We start from the raw sequence: 18,277 nt of genomic DNA, 5'->3' as shown, positions 1-18,277 counted from the left end.
TGGCCCGAGCCCAGCTCAGTTACTCCTTACCATTGTGTCGCTGAGTTGGCATAGTGCTTGGTGATGTTCTGTCAGAGGCCAAAGAAATATCATGTGGAGTACTGTAGGGATCCATTTTAGGGCCTCTCTTATTTCTGATATACGTTAATGATATGCCAGATACAGTAAACCTCTTGCTTTATGCTGATGATTCAGCCATACTGGTATCTGGGAAGGATACAGTTTACATAGAGGAGACCCTGAGTAAGGAAGTGCATTTTGTTACAGATTGGTTGGGAAAAACTGAATCGATTCGGGAAAAACTGAATCGATTAGGGAAAAACTGAATCGATTTTGTTTGGAACAAAACGTAGATTACTTAGGTCTGACAAGTTAACAGTAAACTGTGTAGGCAAGGAGATTGAATCTTAAACAAGTGTATCTGATATTGGTGTGTCCCTAGATCAATCCCTTTCTGGAGACCTGATTGCTGATTAAAAAAAACTATTTCTAAAGTGGTAAACAAATTGACATTATTATATCGTAACACTAGATATTTTAACATTAAAGTTAAGAATATGCTTGTCTCAACCTTGATGCGGTTAAGGTTGAAAATAAGAATTTGTTCTTAACTGACTTGCCTAGTTAAATAAAAAATGTATCAATTGTGCCTACTGTTCTGACTTGGTGGTGCACATGTAGCCTATTGCCTGTTTTAGATAAATGTAATCAGTGTCTGCTTATATGCCTTTATATGATAGCCCACTATACCAAGCAGAGCAGGCATTAGCATTAGCATTAGCCTGCTCTGCTTGGTATAGTGGGCTTTGAAAAAAGCTGAAATCGATACATTTTTTTATTTAACTAGGCAAGTCAGTTAAGAACAAATTCTTATTTTCAATGACAGCCTACCGGGGAACAGTGGGTTGACTGCCTGTTCAGGGAGAGAACAACAGATTTTTACCTTGTCAGCTCAGGGATTCGAGCTTGCAACCTTTCAGTTACTAGTCCAACACTCTGACCACTAGGCTACACCGCCCCATACAGGTCATGCAAAATAATTTATCAGGTATATGCTGAATGTCCCCCCTAGGACCCACATAGGGGTACAGGAGTTCAGGGAGGTGGGCTTGTTACCGTTGGAGTCCAGAGTGGACCATCTTAAACTTAATCATATGTTTGACCGTGCCCCAGGTTACATGAATAATCACATTGATATGGTCTATAATCAACACAGTCACAATACGAGAGCTAGCATTATGTCTTGTAAAATCCCAAGAGTAAACAGTACTGCGAGGAGCACGTTTTTCCATACAGGCATTTGTCTATGGAATAGCCTTCCCTTGGAGATCAAGCAAAGAAAAAGTAAAAATTGCTTTAAAAAGCAGGCAAAGTTTTTCATTTGGACAAGGTTGTCTAAGTAAAAGAAACCACTCCACTGCCCCTTGTGGCCCCTACTGCTGGTCAGGTGTATTTATTTGAAGGGTCGTATGATGTGCAATTAATAGATTGTTTTAATGTGAAATGAATATGGTTGATTTTTAAGGTTCGCGAGAAGTGCAGTGAATAGTGCCACTTTTTAGGACGTCAATATAAGTGAATGTATTTATGGTTGTCTTGTCTTTTAATCGTTATGTGTTATTGTTTTTACCGTCGAGGACCACTTTGGAAATAAGCGTTTCAATTAACACCTTCAAGTGATGTTCTCTGGGTCCACATTGCGCATTTTGTATATATCTGTTGCCCAAAATAAATTCAATTCAATTCAATAGGACAGAGGTAGTCAATATAACTTTTTGTTCAGCACTTTTGAAATGTACAGCGACAGAATTCAGAACATGGGCCGTTTTTACAGTATTCTCCCTGTACACCAAGTCAGAACTGTAGGATATATAAAGGCATATAAGCAGACAATGATTACATTTCTCTAAAACAGGCTATAGGCTACATGCGCACCACCAAGTCAGAACAGTAGGCAACATTTTTGGGGGAAAGGCACATGGGCTACTAACAGCTTACTACACAACATAAACTTAGCATTACTTTCTTAGCTATAGCAAGTATACATATCTCCCTGTCATATGACATAATTTATGCAGCATTGCAATGCAATCATACAAGACATTTTTGGATTCACCTTGTGCTGTGCTCACTTGAACAGGAAGGAGGCGCGGCGGTTCTTCTCGGGCAAATTTTGTCATCAAAGTCTGTAATTCTCTGGATTTATGGTGATTTCAAGACAACTGGGAACTAGGAAAAAAACAATGTTGAATCATGATGATGTCAGTGATCTTCAGGTCGGAGTTCTAGAAAGAGGCCCGAGTTCCCTGACGGTTCAATACGTATTTTCAGTTGTCTTGTTGTCTTGAACTCACTGAAGTCAAATTTCCCAGTTCCGAGTTTCCAGTTGTTTTGAGCACAGCAGAAGTTATGCTGGATTGACAGCATGGCCAATGTTGAATGTTTATCCTTTTCAACATAGAAAAGAGACCTTAATCCCAGACTTGGGACCACAAACCCACTCCACTGAATAGCAGACTAGTGATTGCTTTGCAGTGCTTGCAGTTAGTTAGCCACTGGTCCTTCCAAACCACTCATTGTTGAATTTGCGATTTCCATCTTGTTGTGTAATGTTTATGTTCAATGGCCGATGAGCACCGATACATTTAATCTATAATTTCTCTTCATATGACAAGGATTGAAAAGGATTTGCCAGTAGGTTGTCAACTTGATTCATGATGATGACTGCTAGCTTGCTAGCTAAGATTTTGAAAGTATGATGTTGACATGATCAGTCCAGTCAAATTTATCTGTGGCCAATGAGCTTGTGCCTTCTTAGATGGGCACTTCTAATGTAACTCAATGGCAGCACCCAAGGGGCTTGAATTTTTTTAATTGTCCCCATGAGTGACAGAACTCTGAGCCAATCACGGCGCAACTATAAAACATTACTAACCCGTATGCTCCGTATTTTCCGCTGGCTGCCCCACCACCACAGAAAGCACTGAGCTAGGCTGAAACACCTGCATTTTGGAGCTGCCTTACTCAAGAAAACACAAAAGAGAGCATGTTTGTATGTGGCTTTATTCACTCAATGATTTTTTATTTTACATTGTTTGCAAACTGATATGTGACATGTATCAATGCCAAAATAACATGCAAAACAGACAACAACATAAAATAAAAATGTATTTTTTGTGGCGATGCAGGTGGGGCTCAAAACTGGCGTGGCACTTTACTAATGCTGCAGAAATGTGCTTTAAAGAAGTATCCAAATCCATCAGATGTAGTGAACACAATACAGTAGCCATATCTAGGAACACCAGAGTCCCAAAGGCTGCACCTGATATAGTGTATAAGAGGTCATACAATACGTTTTGTAGTGATTCCTTATGGTGTTGTTGTAAAGAAATAGTTGTTGGTCTGTGGTGTGTAATGAGGAGCAACCAGACACTGCACTTGACACATTTATGACATAGCTTATTCCAGGTAATAATAAGCATTACACCCATTAAAACAATGACAGTCAAAACTGTTCATTTCTGATTGATTGATGAGGAATTTAAAAATGGTATGGTTTAGAGGGATGAGGCAAAAGGAATGGTAAATAAGTCTTGCTTGCAGAATCAATTTGCAAACGTACCGCAAATTGAGAAATCATGTGACTTAACTGAGTAAAAAGAAGAATAAACTATACTATGAAACAAGCAGAAATTCTATAAAGAATGATAGTAAAAAGGTTTTGAATCACAAAACCCACTGATATTGCCCATGACTTTAATGATTTCTTTACTGGCAAGTTTAGCAAACTTAGGCATGACATGCCAGCAACAAACACTGACAAACACATCCAAGTATATCGGATCAAAATTATGAAATACAAACATTGGAATTTCGGGAATTTTGTAAAGTAAAGTGAGTGTGGAAGAGGTCAACAATGACAAGCCACTGGGGTCTGACAACTTGGATGGAAAATTGCTGAGGATAATAGTGGACAATATTGCCACTCCTATTTACCATATCTTCAATTTAAGCCTACTAGAATGTGTGTGCCCCCAGGCTTGGAGGAAAGCAAAAGTCATTCCGCTACCTAAGAATGATAAATCCCACTTTACTGGCTAAAATAGCTGACTAATCAGCCTGTTACCTTGGTAAACCTTTGGAAGAAATTGTGTTTGACCAGATACAATGCTATTTTACAGTAAACAAATTGACAACAATCTCAGCAACAATTTCAGCATGCTTATAGAGAAGGAAATTCAATAAGCACAGCACTTACAAAAATTACTGATGATTGGCTGAGAGAAATTTATGATAAAAAGATTGTGGGGACCGTTTTGTAAGACTTCAGTACGCCTTTTGACATTATTGATCATAGTCTGCTCCTGGAAAAACGTATGTTATGGCTTTACACCCCCTGCTATATTATGGATAATGAGTTGCCTGACTAACAGAACACAGAGGGTGTTCTTTAATGGAAGCCCCTCTAACATAATCCAAGTAGAATCAGGAATTCCCCAGGGTAGCTGTTTAGGCCCATTACTTTTTCACTCTTTACTAAAGAATTGGCACTGGCTTTGAGGAAAGCCAGAGTGTCTATGTATGCAGATGACTCAACAATGTACATGTCAGCTACTACAGACACTGAAATGACTGAAACACTTAACAAAGAGTTGTAGTTTGTTTCAGAGTGTGTGGCAAGGAACAAGTTACTCCAAAATATTTCTAAAACTAAAAGCATTGTATTTGGGACAAATCATTCACTAAACCCTAAACCTCAACTAAATCTTGTAATGAATAATGTGGAAATTGAGAAAGTTGAGATGACTAAACTGCTTGGAGAAACCCTGGATTATACACTGTCCTGGTCAAAACGTATTGATACAACAGTAGCTAAGGGGAGAAGTCTGTCCATGGTAAGGTGGTGCTCCACCTTCTTGACAGCACTGTCAACAAGGCAGGTCCTACAGGCCCTAGTTTCTACCTTTTTAACAACACTGTCAACAAGGCAGGTCCTACAGGCCCTAGTTTCTACCTTCTTAACAACACTGTCAACAAGGCAGGTCCTACAGGCCCTAGTTTTGTTGCGCCTGGATTACTGTTCAGTCGTGTGGTCAGGTGCGCCGGCCGTTATGTATATGTTATGTATATGTTTATATATATATATATATATATATATATGTTTATATAAATATATATATATATATATATATATATATATATATATGTATGTCGAACAGGGTGGGGCTCAAGCTGCATCCCTGTCTCACCCCCGTCCCTGTGGAAAGAAATGTGTGTATTTGTTGCCCATTTTAACCTGCACACTTGTTTGTGTACATGGATTTTATAATGTTTGTCCCCCAACACTGCTTTCCATCAATTTGCATAGCAGACCCTCATGCCAAATTGAGTCAAAAGCTTTTTTGAAATCAACAAAGCATGAGAAGCCTTTGGTTTGGTTTGGTTGTTTGTCAATTGGGGTGTGCAGGGTGAATATGTGGTCTGTTGTACGGTAATTTGCTAAAAAGCCAATTTGACATTTGCTCAGTACATTGTTTTCACTGAGGAAATGTACAAGTCCGCTGTTAATGAGCTGATTTCTGACGTGCTGTTCCTTCTTTTTCCGTAATGTATTTCTGTATTGTTTTAGTACTCCACCATAGTGAAGGCATAGACTCAGGTTTTATGGGTCTCTACGTTTTTGGTTGGATAGGTTTCTCAATTTCTTTCTCAGGTTTTTGCATTCTTCATCAAACCATTTGTCTTTGTTTTTAATTTTCTTAGGTTGTCTGTTTGACATTTTTAGATACGATAGGGTAGCATAAAGGTCAAATATACAGTTTTTTTGGTAGGTTTCTACACTACTTTCCTTCCATCTATAGCATTTCCTAATATGGTGCAGTTCCTTTGACTTTGAAGCCTGATGATTGAATATTGCTCGGTTCAAGTAGACTGTGATATTGCTATGATCTGATAGGAATGTTATTGGGCTGACTGTGAACACTCTGAGAAACAATGAGTTGAGGTCAGTGATAAAGTAATCTACAGTACTACTGCCAAGGGATGAGCTGTAGGTGTACCTACCATAGTCTCCTCGAAGCCTACCATTTGCATATGTACAGATCCAGCATGCGACTGAGCTGTAGGAGTTGTGACACGTTTTTGTTGGTTGTTTTGTCATAGTTGTGTCTTAGGGGGCATATTTGGGAGGGAATGCTGTCACCTCCAGGTAGGTGTTTGTCCCCCTGTGTGCTGAGGGTGTCAGGTTCTTGTCCAGTTCTGGCATTTAGATCGCCACTGACTACTACATGTCTCTGGGCCTGTAAATTGTTGATCTTCCCCTCTAGGATGGAGAAGCTGTCATTGTTAAAGTATGAGGATTCTAGTGGGGGAATATAGGTAGCACACGGGAGGACATGTTTCTCTTTTTAGATAATTAATTTCTATCCAGATGTAAAATGTTCCTGTTTTGACTAATTTAGTGGGTTAGGTCTGCTCTATACCAATTTAACATATCCCCTGAGTCTCTTCCCTGTTTCACACCTGGTAGTTTTGTTGCATGGGACTACCAGCTCTCTGTAACCTAGAGGGAATTGCATTAGTATAGGTTGGGCCTGTTTCTCTACTTTACTTCACTGACTTTATTGTTATTTTGTTGCAGTGTCATGTACATGTTTAAAGTGACATTTAAATACAAATCAAATTGACAATACAACTTTCATAACAGTTACATACCAATAAAAAGAGACTAGCCTGCTGGCCTTACTGGGTCGATAGGAACATTAGCCCAACCTATTTAGGAGGGATATCACACTTGGTACAATATGTCACCACAGAGCCCATGTCACCACAGAGCCCATGTCACCAGAGACCATGTCACCACAGAGACCATGTCACCACAGAGACATGGAAAAGCAATAACTCCACACTTAACCATGCTGCTCTTTTATTGCCCAGAATCCCTTTATTGCACACACACACACACACATAAACAACACACACACTCTTCAGGCCCGCCGCACTTCACACACGTGCCGTCAAATTTCTCTCTCTCTCTCTCTCTCTCTCTCTCTCTCTCTCTCTCTCTCTCTCTCTCTCTCTCTCTTTTTTTTTTTTTTTCTCTCTCTCTCTCTCTCTCTCTCTCTTTTTTTCTCTCTCTCTCTCTCTCTCTCTCTCTCTCTCTCTCTTATTGTCTCTTTCTCTCTCTCTTTTTTTTGTTCCTCTTTCAATTCAATTCAATGTGCTTTATTGGCATGATGTAACAATGTATATATTGCCAAAGCTTACTTTGGAGATTTACAATATTAAGATAATGTGTGTGTGTGTGTGTGTGCGCGCGCGTGTGTGTGTAATGAATAGTACCAGTATAACTGGCATCACTGCTGTCCTGCTAGCCTGGGTCTGTCTCAAACGTTCCCTGTTTCCTCTAGTTCTCCAAGGAGAGGTACCTGCTGGAGTCTGCACCAGAGAAACTACACACGGAGCTGGAGGAGGAGCTGAAACTCTGCAGCAGCGATATCAGGAGCCATGGCTGGTACCATGGACACATCCCACGAGAGGTACACACACACAGAGTATACACACACACACACACACACACACACACACACACACACACACACACACACACACACAGTATTTACACACACACACATAGTATATATACACACACAGAGTATATATACACACACACATACAGAGTATACACACACACACACACGGAGTATATATACACACACACACAGAGTATATACACACACACACGGAGTATATATATACACACACACACACACACATAGTATATATACACACACAGAGTATATACACACACACACATACAGAGTATATACACACACACAAAGAGTATATATACACACACACATAGTATATATACACACACACAGAGTATATACACACACACACACAGAGTATATATACACACACACATAGTATATATACACACACATAGTATATATACACACACACAGAGTATATATACACACACACACAGAGTATATATATACACACACACACACAGAGTATATACACACACACACAGAGTATGTATACACACACACATAGTATATATACACACACACAGAGTATATATATACACACACACACACAGAGTATATACACACACACACAGAGTATGTATACACACACACACATAGTATATATACACACACACAGAGTATATATATACACACACACACACAGAGTATACACACACGCACACACACACACACACACAAAGACTGCAATCTATTAATATTCACCTGCCGTTGTTTTCTTAGTTGGTGACGTTTAATGCACAATAAAAGTCCTATACGTAAGCAATAAGGCCCGAGGGGGTGTGATATATAGCCAATATACCACGGCTAAGGGCTGTTCTTAAGCACGACACAACATGGAGTGCCTGGACACAGCCCTTAGCCGTGGTATATTGGCCATATATCACAAACCCCTGAGGTGCCTTATTGCTTTTATAAACTGGTTACCAACGGAATTAGAGCAGTAAAAATAAGTATTTTGTCATACCCGTGATACACCAGCATATATCAGCATTCAGGGCTCGAACCACCCAGTTTATAATGGCATTTTACTGGCCTTACACCTTCCATTCTTACGGATTCATTTACAAAATGAACTGCTTTCCATATGTTCTAAGTCGTTTAAAACTGCAAAATCCATAACTTGTAAAAAGTAAATTCCCCTGGAATGACAATAACTTGGAAACAGGGTTAGGAGGGCACAGCTGTGTTTGTCTGTCTGTTGGTGCTGGATACATAACAGTATCAACACACACACGCACACACACACACACACACACACACGCAGATACACACACACACACAGATACACATACACACACACTCACACACACACACACACACACACACACACACACACATACACACACACACACACACACACACACACACACACACACAGATACACATACACACACAGATACACACCCATGCACACACACACACACACACACACACACACACACACACACACACACACACACACACACACACACACACACACACACACACACACACACACACACACACACACACACACCGGTGTGGCTTCACTGTCCTCCTGACCCACCAACACTCCTTTCTCTCTCTGCAGTGTGAGTTAAAGCATCTGTGAGTCTCCCTCCCTGTGAGGCTCCAGCATACATTAACATAATGCTACATTCACACTGGGGTAAACAGACAGAATTGGGGGAACCTGTGGCTTGCTGCTAAAACAATACACTGTGTCTCCATGGTGATGGCTCCGATGCATGCAGCAGCCTGTCCGTGAATGCAGTGCTCTTGGTGCTGCTGTCTCTGGCCTGCAGTAACAGCGCCCCCTGTTGGAGATAAGGATAAACGCGGGTATGACAAAAAGTACATTTGGTAACCAGTTTATAATAGCAATAAGGCACCTCAGGCGGTGTGATATATGGCCAATATACCACGGCTAAGGGCTGTGTCCAGGCACTCCGTGTTGCGTCATGCATAAGAACAGCCCTTAGCCGTGGTATATTGGCCATATATCACACCCCCTCGCGCCCTATTGCTTAAATATGTACCCTATTTAAATCAAAGTCTCTACATACAGGGCCTTGCTGAAGTATTCAGACCCCTAGGATTTCTTCACATTTTATTGTGTTACAAAGTGGGATTACCATTTATTTAATAGTCATTTTTTTGTCAACAATCTACTAAAAATACTCAGTTATGTCAAAGTGGAAGAAAAAAAAAAAAGTAAGATTCATACATTGTTTTATAACTAAAATATAGTAATTGTATAAATATTCAACCCCTTTGTTTAGGCAAGCCTAAATTAGTTAAGGAGTAAAATTTCGATGAACAAATCACATAATAAGTTACATGGACTCAGTCTGTGTGAAATAACAGAGGTTGATATGATTATTTTATGACCACCCCTTCCTCTGTCCCCCATACATACAACATCTAAGGTCCCTTAGGCCAGTATTCCATTTCAAACACAGATTCAAATATCAGGGAGCTTTTTTTGAAAGCCTCATAGAGAAGGGCAGTGATTGGTAGATGGGTAACAATAACAAATCAGACATTGAATATCTCTTTAAGCACATGGTCAAGTTAATAATGACGCTGTGGATGATGTATGAACCACCTAGACACATGGAAGATGCAGTCGTCCTGAACTGAGCTGCAGGACAAGGCCATCATTCTATCTCAAGGCCATCAGACTGTTAAACAGCCACCACTAACACTGAGTGGCTGCTGCCAACACACTGACTCAACTCCAGCCACTTTAATAATGGGAATTGATGGGAAATGATGTAAAATATATCACTAGCCACTTTAAACAATGCTACCTAATATAATGTTTACATACCCTACATTATTCATCTCATATGTATACGTATATACTGTACTCTATATCATCTACTGCATCCTTATGTAATACATGTATCACTAGCCACTTTAACTATGCCACTTTGTTTGCATACTCATCTCATGTGTATATACTGTACTCGATACCATCTACTGTATCTTGCCTATGCTGCTCTGTACCATCACTCATCCATATATCTTTATGTACATATTCTTTATCCCCTTACACTGTGTATAAGACAGTAGTTTTGGAATTGTTAGTTAGATTACTTGCTGGTTATTACTGCATTGTCGGAACTAGAAGCACAAGCATTTCGCTACACTCACATTAACATCTGCTAACCATGTGTATGTGACAAATAAAATTTGATTTGATTTGAAGAATGAAACTGCTCAGTGATGTTTCCATTATTATTTTATTCAACTTTATTTAACTTGGCAAGTCAGTTAAAAACTAATTCTTATTTACAATGACGGCCTAGACCGGCCAAACCCGGACGATGCTGGGCCAATTGTGTGCCACCCTATGGGACTCCCAATCACTGAGATGCAGTGACTGCTGCGCCACTCGGGGGCCCCATGAGGCCTTTGGTCATTTTAAAAGAGTTACAGAGTTCAATGTCTGTGATGGGAGAAAACTGAGGATGGATCAACATTGTGTGACTCCACAATAATGACCTAAATGGTGGAGTGAAAAGAAGAATACAAATATACAGAATAAAAAAGTCCAAAACATGCATCTTGTACGGTACTAAAGTAATGCTGCAAATGTTTAGGGCAAATGTTTAGGCAAATCCAAAACAACACATCACTGAGTAACTGCCTCCTTATTTTCAAGCATGGTGTTGGCTGCATCATGTATGGGTGTGCTTGACATCGGCAAATACTGTGGAGTTTTTCAGGATAAAAATAAAAGGGATGGAGCTAACTACAGGCAAAATCCTAGAGGAAACACTGATTCAAGTCTGCTTTACACCAGACACTGGGAGAAGAATTCACCTTTCAACAGGACAATAACCTACAACACAAGGCCACATCTACACTGGAGTTGTTTACCAAGAAGACAGTGAATGTTCCTGAGTGTCCAAGTTACAGTTTTGACTTAAATCTGCTTAAAAATCTTTGGTAAGACTTGAAAGTTGCTCTCCAGCCATGATCCCCAACATCTTGACAGACCTTGAAAAATTATGAAAAGAATAATGGGCAAATATTGCACAATCCAGGTGTGTAAAGCTCTTAGAGATTTACCCAAGAAGACTCACAGCTGTAATCACTGCCAAAGGTGTTTCTAACGTATTGACTTAGGGAGCTGAACACTTAGGCAACGACTATATTTTAGTTATTTAATTTACAGCATAAAAAAATATATAGTACCAGTCAAAAGTTTGGACACAGCTACTCATTCAAGGGTTTTTCTTTAATTTTACTATTTTCTACATTGTAGAATAATAGCGAAGACATCAAAACTATGAAATAACACATATGGAATCATGTAGTAACCAAAAAAGTGTTAAACAAAATCTAAATATATTCTATATTTGAGATTCTTCAAATAGCCACTCTTTGCCTTGATGACAGCTTTGCACACTATTGGCATTCTTTCAAGCAGCTTCACCTGGAATCCTTTTCCAACGGCCTTGAAGGAGTTGAGCACTTTTTAGCTGTTTTTCCTTCACACTGCAGTCCAACTCATCCCAAACCATCTCAGTTGGGTTGAGGTTTGTGGATTGTGGAGTCCAGGTCATCTGATGCAGCACTCATCACTCTCCTTCCTGGTCAAATAGCTCTTACATAGCCTGGAGGTGTGTTGGGTCATTGTCTTGTTGAAAAACAAATGATAGTCCCACTAAGCGCAAACGAGATGGGATGGCAATTTGCTGCAGAATGCTGTGGTAGTGGTAGCCATGCTGGTTAAGTGTGCCTTGAATTCTAAATAAAACACTGACAATGTTACCAGAGAGCACCATCACACCACCTCCTCCATGCTTCACGGTGGGAATCACACATGCAGAGATCATCCATTCACCTACTCTGCGTCTCACAAAGACACGGCGGATGGAACCAAAAATCAGACATTTGCACTCATCAGACCAAAGGATATATTTCCACCAGTCTAATATCCATTCCTTGTGTTTCTTGGCCCAAGCAAGTCTCTTCTTCTATTTGGTGTTCTTTAGTAGCGGTTTCTTTGCAGTAATTCAACCATGAAGGCCTGATTCACACGGTCTCCTCCGAACAGTTGATGTTGAGATGTGTCTCTTACTTGAACTCTGTGAAGTATTTATTTGGGCTGCAATTTCTGGTAACTCTAATGAACTTATCCTCTACAGCAGAGGTAACGCTGGGTCTTCCTTTTCCTGTGGCGGTCCTCATGAGGGATAGTTTCATCATATCGCTTGATGGTGTTTGCAACTGAACTTGAAGAAACGTTCAAAGCTCTTGAAATTTCCCGAATTGACAGACCTTCATGTCTTAAAGTAATGATGGACTGTCGTTTCTCTTTGCTTATTTGAACTGTTCTTGACATAATATGGACTTGGTCTTCTCCCAAATAGGGTTTTCTTCTGTATACCCCCCTACTTTGTCACAACACAACTTATTGGCTCAAACACATTCAGAAGGAAAGGAATTCCACAAATGAACTGTTAAAATGCATTCCAGGTGACTACCTCATGAAGCTGTTTGAGAGAATGTCAAGAGTGTGCAAAGCTGTCATCAAGGAAAAGTGTGGCAACTTTGAATAATCTCTAATATATATATTTGGATTTGTTTAACACCTTTTTGTCCCAACTTTTGACTGGTGCTGTATTTATCTTTTCTTCTTCCACTTTGACATTACAAAGTATTTTTGTGGAGATTGTTGACAAAAGAAATACAGTTAAATCCATTTTTAATCCCACTTTGTAACACAATAACATTTGAAGAAATACAAAGGGTATGAATAGGTTTGCAATGCCCTGTAACAATCCTCATAGGAAAGCTCTTTGGATAACCAGTATGTCGCCTAGCCCCTAGATACGATTCCTAGAAGACAACTTACAGTCAATTAAAGCATGCCTTCATTTGACGATACATATCTGCGATCTATAGGACTCTCAGAGTGCATAATAAATTGTCTTTGTGCCAAACTGTGATTTTAAAGCCACTTTGTGTGCAGTCTTATTTACACTGGAAAAAGGGAGCGGAGTTACCCAAATGTTATATAATAAACCTTCTAACAATGTAATCATAACTTTAACAACGTTATAGAATGACCCTCATAACACTGTTACTGAATAACACCCTTTCTCTTCTGTCGACCTCCAGGTGTCGGAGACGGTGGTGCTGCGAAACGGTGATTTCCTGATCCGTGATTCGCTGTTAAACGTGGGCGACTATGTCCTGACGACCAGGTGGAACTATGAGGTTCTGCACTTCAAGATCACCAAGGTCCTGGTCAGGTCCAGCACTGAGTCTAAGGTATGTATTGTAAACTTACATAATTTACATCATGTTGTTGGATCTAACTTTACTGTTTTGAAGGATTTAGTTATTTTTGGGGGTAAAACAATTATTACAGTTAAACTATTTAAAATACAAAGAATCCCAGAGGATGACACATGAAAAACATGAAAAACACTTATTTCCAATTTGTTAACACATGAAAAACACTTATTTCCAATTTGTTAACCACAAGTGAACACATGTCCATTTATTTAACATTTGAAAGGTCCATAATGATTTCAATTAAATTCCAGGTCCAGTACCTGTTAGAGAAAGACAGTTTCGACTCCATACCTGAGCTGATGAGGTACTACGTGGCCGGACGGCGACCTGTCTCCCAGCCCAGCGGAGCCCTGATCTACTGTCCAATCATACGCACCCTCCCCTTGCGTTACCTGGAAGCAACGTTTGCCTTAGCCAATAGCAGACATGGCCTAGCCCACTCACCATCCAGTCAGAAAGGAGCGTACATTAAGAGGCGGAGCGTGACCATGAACGACGGTTTGACCACGGACAAGCTGATACCTCACAGGTCAGAGACTAGAGGAGAGGGAGTCTTTCATAGATTGTTACCCAATCTTCTTCGGGTAAAATGTTCACCTCTTCTCAGTAGACCAATCGGGTAAAATGTTCACCTCTCTCAATAGACCAATCGGGTAAAATGTTCACCTCTTCTCAGTAGACCAATCGGGTAAAATGTTCACCTCTTCTCAGTAGACCAATCGGGTAAAATGTTCACCTCTTCTGAGTAGACCAATCGGGTAAAATGTTCACCTCTTCTGAGTAGACCAATCGGGTACAATGTTCACCTCTTCTCAGTAGACCAATCGAGTAAAATGTCCACCTCTTCTCAGTAGACCAATCGGGTAAAATGTTCACCTCTTCTGAGTAGACCAATCGGGTACAATGTTCACCTCTTCTCAGTAGACCAATCGAGTAAAATGTTCACCTCTTCTCAGTAGACCAATCGGGTAAAATGTTTACCTCTTCTCAGTAGACCAATCGGGTAAAATGTTCACCTCTTCTCAGTAGACCAATCGGGTAAAATGTGTAACTGGCACTTCATTTATGAGATGACTTGATTTGGAGCTTTGTCAAACTTGCTCAATTCAGACGTATGGTTCAGACCATGGACCCACAGCCGTATTAAAAACAGATGGAAAATGAATGTGTTTGTTGGTGTTTGCAGCTCCTCTACTATTCACAAAGACGCCATGAGGAACTGTGCTCTGAGTATGGACCTCATCCAGGAGTATCGCTGTCCTCCTTTAGGGGAGACACCTCTCTCCCCAGCCTACAGCCACAGTGAGTCCTTTCTATGGAGATTATTGAATTATTAAGAGATAATTGAGATTATAGATAATTCATTGAGATTATAGATAATTCATTGAGATTATTGAATTATTAAGAGATTATTGAGATTATAGATAATTCATTGAGATTATTGCATACTGTGTGGGTTTGGTGGTCCTTTTGATTGAGCCTTTCAGGAGCCAGATGGGAACTTTTGTGGGTTTGCACTTTTGGAATCGTCTATTGGGCCAATTACACCATGCACACTCAATCAATCAAACGCAGCTGAAGTACATTGAGTGTACAACACATTAAGAACCGCTTCCTAATATGGAGGTGACCCTCCCTTTTGCCCTCAGAACAGCCTCAATTTGTCGGGTCATGGACTCTACAAGGTGTCGAAAGCATTCCATAGGGATACTGGCCCATGTTGACTCCACGGTTGTGTCAAATTGGCTGGATGTCCTTTGGGTGGTGAACCGTTCTTAATACACTTGGGAAACTGTTGAGCGTGAAAAACCCAGCACCATTGCAGTTCTTGACACACTCAAACTGCCACTTAAATATGTTGTCTTGCCCACTCACCCTCTGAATGGTACACATACACAATCCATGTCTCAATTGTCTTAAGGCTTAAACATCCTTCTTTAACCTGTCTCCTCCCCTTCATCTACACTGATTGGTGGATTTAACAAGTGACATCAATAAGGGATCATAGCTTTCACCTGGATTCACCTGGTCCGGGTGTTCTTAATGTTTTGTACACTCGGTGTATTTGTAAGAAAATCAATACTATTTGTGAACCCAGGTCTGGAATTTACATGTGTAACCCTGTGCTTTGCTGTCCAGTCCACAGACACAGAACCCAGTCAGGGGTTAGAGTTCTGGCTGTGGTGCCCCCCTCGCCAGTCCTGAGACACTCCAGCGACCCCCAGCTCAGCCCTGGCTCCAACAACAACCTACCAGACATGCTAGCAGCCAGCTCCCACTCCACCCCGGGCCCCTGCTCCTACGAAACCCCAGCAGATGGCTCCGAGACGGGGGGCAGCTATTGCGACTTACGGCCCACCCCGGCCCTCTGTCCTAAGGCTCCCTGTGCCGCCGGCATGCACCCCACACCTCCCACTAAGAGCTACGTGGAGAGGCTGCGTGTGGAGGAGGGCCATGGGCCTGCCCCAGGGAGGGAGGATGGGGCTGGAGAAGAGGTGTTCATCACCCCCCTAGTGGAGACAGCCTCCTCCTTCAGACCAGGGAGGTACCTCTCGCCACTGATGCCCCAGGAGAACAAGCCCTTAGAGATGAGCATTCTGAAGAGGGTTAAAGAGCTTCTGGCGGAGGTGGACGTTAGGACAGCTGCCAAACACATCACCATGGCTGACTGCACGGTATGGACACCGCACATACAGGACACATAGAGGGACACCGCACATACAGGACACATAGAGGGACACCACACATACAGGACACATAGAGGGACACCGCACACATACAGGACACATAGAGGGACACCGCACACATACAGGACACATAGAGGGACACCGCACATACAGGACACATAGAGGGACACCGCACATACAGGACACATAGAGGGACACCGCACACATACAGGACACATAGAGGGACACCGCACACATACAGGACACATAGAGGGACACCGCACACATACAGGACACATAGAGGGACACCGCACATACAGGACACATAGAGGGACACCGCACACATACAGGACACATAGAGGGACACCGCACACATACAGGACACATAGAGGGACACCGCACACATACAGGACACATAGAGGGACACCGCACATACAGGACACATAGAGGGACACCGCACATACAGGACACATAGAGGGACACCGCACACATACAGGACACATAGAGGGACACCGCACACATACAGGACACATAGAGGGACACCGCACATACAGGACACATAGAGGGACACCGCACACATACAGGACACATAGAGGGACACCGCACATACAGGACACATAGAGGGACACCGCACACATACAGGACACATAGAGGGACACCGCACACATACAGGACACATAGAGGGACACGGGCACAAACACACAGACACAAACACATACACACAATACGCATATACCATCCACTCTTTATTAAAGCTAGAGCCCATATCTTAACAGAAGCAGGCTAACGGAATGTTCCTTGGCCTTGTGAATGTAACACGGTCACTAATCCCTAATCCCATGTCACTAATCCCTAATGAGTGTTGCTCAATGAACTCCTGTTGACAGTGGAACAGCAGAGAGGTTCATACAGGGATGACTATGCTATCCTAGGGCTGGGCGATATTGCCAAAATATTATATCACGGTATTTAAAAAAAAAAAAGAACGGCATTTGACAGTGACTGTATTTGACAGTGACTGTATTTGACAGTGTTTTTTAGTTTTTGGATAATAAACGTTCTACATTTTCTTCATGAGTAGTGAGTGATCCTAGTGTGGCAACACATACATTCTAAGAGATTTCAATGAGTCTTTCTACATTCTGATTATTTTATACTGTTCAATTCAACTTCAACCAAAACAAATTTCAGCACTTTTATCACTTCTGCATTTCCTGCACTCATTTGCAGTAGTGGAAAAAGTTTTGTCAGACTTGAGTAAAAGTAAAGATATGTTCATAGAAAATTACTAAAGTAAAAGTGAAAGTCATCCAGTAAAATACTACTTGAATAAAAGTCTAGAAGTATTTGGTTTTAAATATTCTTAAGGATCAAAAGTAAATGTAATTGATAAAATGTACTTAAGTATTAAAAATAAAAGTATAAATAATTTAAAATTCCTTCTATTAAGCAAACCCGATGGCACCATTTTCTTGTTTTTTAAATTTCCTGATAGCCAGGGGTACACTCCAACACTCAGACATCATTCAAAAACAAAGCATTTGTGTTTAGTGAGTCCGACAGATCAGAGGCAGTAGATGACCAGGGATGTTCTCTTGACAAGTGTGTGAATTGGACCATTTTCCTGTCCTGCTAAGCATTAAAAATGTAACAAGTACTTTTAGGTGCCAGGGAAAATGTATGGAGTAAAAAGTACAGTATTTTCTTTAGGAATGTAGTGAAGTAAAAGTTGTCAAAAATAAAAATAGTGATGTAAAG

At 41.0% G+C, this 18,277-nt stretch overlaps 1 protein-coding gene across 3 annotated transcripts in view; it reads left to right on the top strand.

Annotated features, from left to right (window-relative positions):
• The window catches only part of LOC110536786 (SH2 domain-containing protein 3C-like), a 117,949-nt gene that overhangs the window by 90,863 nt on the left and 8,809 nt on the right, over window positions 1–18,277 (top strand). For all 3 annotated transcript variants that reach the window (XM_036936941.1, XM_036936944.1, XM_036936942.1), the window contains 5 exons: window positions 7,410–7,538; window positions 13,674–13,826; window positions 14,105–14,382; window positions 15,040–15,155; window positions 15,993–16,528. In XM_036936941.1, the coding sequence (XP_036792836.1) occupies window positions 7,410–7,538; window positions 13,674–13,826; window positions 14,105–14,382; window positions 15,040–15,155; window positions 15,993–16,528 (1,212 nt within the window). The remainder of the gene's footprint in view (window positions 1–7,409; window positions 7,539–13,673; window positions 13,827–14,104; window positions 14,383–15,039; window positions 15,156–15,992; window positions 16,529–18,277) is intronic.

Source organism: Oncorhynchus mykiss, chromosome 12, assembly GCF_013265735.2.
Source record: "Oncorhynchus mykiss isolate Arlee chromosome 12, USDA_OmykA_1.1, whole genome shotgun sequence".
In the NCBI taxonomy this organism is placed as follows: domain Eukaryota; kingdom Metazoa; phylum Chordata; class Actinopteri; order Salmoniformes; family Salmonidae; genus Oncorhynchus; species Oncorhynchus mykiss.
This window is presented reverse-complemented; position numbering and strand designations above follow the sequence as displayed.